Raw genomic sequence first — 5675 nt, 5'->3', positions numbered from 1 at the left:
ATCCTCTAACCCCACCTCTACTAAAAATACAAAATTAGCCAGGCTTGGTGGTACATGCCTGTAATCCCAGCTAATCGGGAGGCTGAGGTGGGAGAATCGCCTGAACATGAGAGGCAGAGGTTTCAGTGAGCACACATCGTGCCATTGCACTCCAGACTGCACAACAGTGAGACCCTGTCTCAAAAAAAAAAAAAAAAGACAAATTTGATCTCAAAAATTAACTGAACAGCGTTGCCTTTGTAAAACTACAATAGATTGAGGGAAGAAATAAATGCAAGCAAATGCAAGTTAAATTACATTTATTATATAAAGAGATCCTATAACTTGATACGAAAAACAAAGCAACTCCAACAGATAACAGAAGGGCAAAAGGACAGGAACATTTGATCAAAGAAACACAGCTACCCATAGCACACAAATATTCAATCTCAATAATCAAAGGATTAGGATGCACTTCTTGCTTATTCAATAAAGTTAATAATTTCTAATTTTTCTACTTTTCAAATGTACTCAAATGTGCTATTTTTAGTAATAAAAAACTGAGTAATTAAAAAAAACATAAAAAGTATGAAAATTTCTGCCAATGCAGAAATCATAAACAGCATTAAAATGAATCAACACTTGTATGGGCAGTAAGGTTCAGACCCCTAGAAGCCAATTCATTTTGCCTTGGTTCCTGAGTTTTATTATGGGATTGTCAATAAGGAGAAAGTTGTTCCTGATTTACATGCTGACAATCTTCCAGGTATAGGGGGTTGTGTGTGTGTGTATTACACACACACACAATGTATATATAAAATTTTTTTCTTCAGGTAGACAATTATTCCAGGAAAGTACCTCTTCAGAATCACTCATTACAGAGAATTCCTGTAACTCCATTTGCTGATAAAAGTCCCATTAAAAATTACCATGTGGTTCTCAACTAATAGGGATACCTTTGGCATTGAAGAGGCTGAGGGTTGATTTTAGTACTGCTTGTAAGACCTTAGTGTTCCAGAGGCTCTGTAGCTGGCTTCTTTGGGAATCTGAAGTTGGTCCTGTCTTTGAGACATGGCCAAAAGCACATTTTTCCTCACTTGATGCAGAAGAAAATGTTATCTCCTGCTTGCTCAGATCATAGCCTCGAGGCAGATCACACAGCTCAGGATGCACATGGACTGGAACAGCACCAGGGCAAGCACCCCAAATCACAAAATAATCATGTTAGGATGACTAAGTTGGGAGGCTGAACTTAAAACCCTATAGCTTTGTTCAGAATATTTTTTTCTTTGCTTTTTTCATTAAGTTTTACTGACCAAAAAGGTGGAAAAAAGAACCTAAATTTTCTGCACAAAAGCAGTTCTCTGAAACCTGAACTTTACCAATCTGTGTAAAAGTACTCTACAGAAAATACACAAGCAGAAAACAGTAATGTAAGCTTCATCTGAAGTGACGGTTTAGTCACATGACAAATTTGGTTGTTGATTTAGTATGCTGTAGCCCTTATCTATCTAAATTCAATATGACTACATAGACATTTATTCTCTGGTACTGAATTTCCATTTGAATAGAAACGGCTGCTTTGTGGAAGAAAGAAACTTCAATTTAAAAACAATTTCAGCATCGTTGAAGTGCCAATCAGTTTTCAAATTATGTGTGTGTATACATATGTATGTATGTGTGCATGCATGTATGTTTGTATTATGTGTATTTTTTCCTCCTCTCTCCCTCTCTTGCTCGCTCTAGAGAGAGATACCAAATACTGGCTTGGTGCTATACTGTTTTTTCCTAGTTAATATTTTTATTATTTCTGTCTACGTAAGAAACTTCAAATATTCTGAATGCAAACACACAATCGAGTAAGTTGACAGACATGTCAAAAACTATGAAAAGAGGGAGATAACTAGTATTAATACTCGGCAACCTTTCGTTATTTTTAGTTTAGAGTGGCCTCCCTCTGACATTTTGGAGTCAAAGATGAAAACTCAACTTTGAAGCATAATGGACATAATTACACATTTACCACAGTCATCTACAATTTTATATAACATCACAAAAAGACATCTAAACATTTTTCTACGTCTTTTTTTCATTTGTTAAAACAGCTACGTTAAATACATTTTCAGAATGCATTTGTTAGCCACTTGATAAACATACTAAAAGCCATACAAGACGAACAACATCAGTTACCTTTATATCTAATAACTGTACCAATCACTGTAAGAAGATACAACTGAAGGGGAAGTATTAGATCACCCATGATGTACTGCAAAGGTGTTACACCTTAGACCTAAGAATGATCTGAAGGTGCTGAAAGAGGTGATTCTCTAGAAGGTGACCCAGGGTTTTCTTCAGGTGGAAAAACTGTGAGTGTACAGGCTCGAATGCCACCAAGTGACTCTGGAAGATCAAAAACTTTATGCCACTCATCTTTTTCTGGGTCATATTTCTGGACAATTTCTACCATACAACGATTATTCCAAGAATATCCACCAACAACATAGATTTTATTTTCAAAGACGGCAACTCCAACATCACTTTGGCCTCTTAACATGGCGGCAATTGGGGTCCACTGGTCAAGGGTTGGTGAATAGTATTCACAGCTTAGAACATCATCATAATCACTTGTTCCTCTGAAGTGATTGCCACCAATGACATAGAGCTTATCTCCAACTGTACACATGCAATGCAGACCTCTGACTGTAGTCATTGGAGCCTTTTGCATCCATTTATCTGTATCTGGGTCAAAACACATGAGCTCATTTTGGAAAGTGTCATGGGTAATTCCTCCTGAAATATACATTAAGCCTCCATATACTGTTCCAGCATGACCATAGTGGGGTTCACTCATTTTTGCAACATAGCTCCACTCATTCATTCTTGGGTTGTAACATTCTACTGTGGCCAGTTCACCAGCTGCACTGCGCCCACCAACTGCATACAAATGTCCTTTGAGGGCACTCAAGTGAAAGAATGTGCGCTTTTCATTTAATGATGCAACCTGCATCCATTTATTATACCGAGGATCAAATCTGAAAACTGTATCAACAGCAGTTTTTCCTTTTGTATCATAATTACTCTGACCACCAACTACATAAAGAAAGTTTCCAATGACAGCAATACCATGCTGGTAACGGGGAGCATCCATTGGGGCTAAAGATCTCCATTCTTGTGCCCTTTCATCATACATCCGTAATTCTTTACTGACAACCAGCTGCTGCCTCAAAACTCCTCCTAATGTAACCAAGTGAGTGGAGTCAGATCGAATGGCAGTTCTATCTGACTGCATCACTGGCTGCATATATGGCATCATTTGGTAATTGCTAGCTTCCAAAAGCAAATTCACGCAGGTATTGTCTGTTCTCATGAAATCTACTGTCTGCACGTAATTGATGAGATCCTGTGGTGTCATCAGTGGAAATCGAATATTCTTCATTAACTTTGCAGCATAATCCATCCGAGGGTCTTCCAACCTTAGCCAGCGACAGGCTGCCTTAAAGAGTTCAAGTTCGGTACAGTGCTTAAGACTATTACTGGAAAGCACAAATGCAAGCCGTTCAAAAGGGAGTTTTAGAAACTCCCCAGTACTCAATAAAGCAGGAAAGTTCTTCAGGATGAAATTATTAACATATTTATCCACTTCTATAAGATTGTAGGTGTTAGCAATTCGTCCAACCTCAACACAGTTATCCAAAGAGACTCCTGATATAAGAAATACTTTACAGAAATCCAAAACGGGTAATATTTGTAAAAAGCTAGCAGCTTCAAGTGTGTCCTGAAGATTGTCCATATTAAGAGAAAGTTTTGCAGTATAAATAAAATCAATGATTTTCTTCAGACCAACCTTGTTCACCCCATGAAGCTTAATGCACATCAAATCTTGTTCTTTCATTCCACCTGTGAACATGGCTTTGAAATAATCACTAGCAGACGCCATCATAGCTCTGTGAACAGGGAAGATTTCATCTCCATCACCTGGTACCAGGGTCACATCACAAAGCAATCCTTCTATTCTAAGCTGATCAAAGCCTTGCAGTACCACCGAACTGTGAGTATTGCTGGTAAAAAAGCGTGTGGTTCCTGCCTTACAAGGCTGCAAATGGGCAGAGACGCCCATTTCGCCGTTACCAAGGGACACTTTCATGTGAAAGCTTTCCTCTTGCACAGAGATGCAAGCCAGATAAAGAAGTTATAACCGGAATGTTTTACAGGCAACGAGGTGTCCAGAAAGAACAGAAAGCTCGTTTCCTTATCAAGGGAAGGCAGTCACTGCGGCACCCCTCAGGCCACGCCAGTCAGTCATCCACTGAAAATCACCCTGTAGCAGGACCACAAAGGGCTGTGGACCTCAAATCTGATTATTAGACAGATGATTCATCACCTGAAGGCGGTTAAATGACCTGGTTCACCTCGTCTGGCCTGCGCTGCCGCTCCTTCAGCAGTTCCGCTTCGGGCAAGGAAGAGGCGCCGCCACGTACTGTGGCTACACGGCCCGCTCGGCGGCGGGTCCGGACACCTCAGCGAACGGCCCGCTGCGCCCTCCGCTGTACCTAGAGTGTCGCAGCGGCCACCGGCCTGTCTTTGAGCAAGGGCCGGGAACACAGGCCTGGGCTTGGGCCTAGAATACCGGCCTAGCCCCAACACCCAGCCGCTCCTTCCGGAAAAGCCTAGTCCCAGGATACCCCGGGGTGGGAGCGGCCGTTGCGGCTACTGCGGCTGCGCGGCCTCCAGACCTCGTCAGTCAGCGGGAGGGTGGGGGTGGGGAAGGGGGAGGAAGTACCCGGGAGGCGGGAGGGCGAGGGTTGGGGAAGCGGAGCTGTGTGGGGTGGGCGCCAGCCCGGCTTCTTAGAGCTGCCTTGTATGTGGGACCAAATAGGACAGAATGTGTGCAAGCAAGTGTGTTATGCTGCACGTTTGATATAAGTTTTTCGCATATCTGAGCTCTTACGTTCCCCAAATGCATAATTTTTCAAAGCTTTACGCTTCCTAGCTTCTGTTTTTTTGAATAACAGTGAAATGCGGCATTTGTATAAATTGAGAGGAAACCTGGATGCTTAATTTTTTTTTTCCTCTACAAAACAATAATTGTTATCCCACATTATGTAGTAGATACTTCAGTTACAATTTTGGTTCATATTTTCAAATTTGTTACAATTTCAAACGCAAAATATTTGTCTTTACTAGATTGTTACTTTATTATGTAAATAATATATTCTAAATTTTTGGCTTGAAATGCCTTTGTTTTCCACAATTTTAAAAATGGCTACATAATTTTCCAATAACTATACATACTATAGTTTCCTTTGCCCATTGGTTTGTTCCTGAATGTGTACCTTCTTATCCTCCATTGTTTTATAGACTCAGTAGTAAACTTATACAATCTGGTAGCAAAATTTTAGCCCTGTTATGGATAATATTTAGTAAAATACTGATCCAAGACAATATTTCCAAAATATTATCACCAACAATGTTTGTGTCTTTCCCTTCTTCTGACTTTTCCCTTTGTGAGTATTTTATTAACTTGCATTTCTTTAATTAGTGGTAAATTTAAATTTTGACATACAAATAAATGTATACTTTGACACAATTTCTTCCATTTTCAAAATTTTGAAGTTTCTGTCTTTTAAATCCTTCTAGTTCTTTATGCATATGCAAAGTAAGAATGTAGTCATGTTTTTCTTACACTCGCCTCGTTT

At 39.9% G+C, this 5675-nt stretch overlaps 1 protein-coding gene across 1 annotated transcript; it reads right to left on the bottom strand.

Moving 5' to 3' along the window:
- Positions 1 to 282: 282 nt before the first annotated feature.
- Positions 283 to 4710, bottom strand: KLHL9 (kelch like family member 9). The gene has a single exon (XM_008956094.4). It carries the CDS (start codon positions 4121 to 4123, stop codon positions 2270 to 2272), a length of 1854 nt encoding a protein of 617 aa, XP_008954342.1. The 5' UTR covers positions 4124 to 4710; the 3' UTR covers positions 283 to 2269.
- Positions 4711 to 5675: the final 965 nt, after the last annotated feature.

Source organism: Pan paniscus, chromosome 11 (genome assembly GCF_029289425.2).
Source record: "Pan paniscus chromosome 11, NHGRI_mPanPan1-v2.0_pri, whole genome shotgun sequence".
Lineage (NCBI taxonomy): Eukaryota > Metazoa > Chordata > Mammalia > Primates > Hominidae > Pan > Pan paniscus.
Note: the sequence above shows the minus strand (reverse complement) of the source record. Positions and strands in the feature narration are given on the sequence as shown.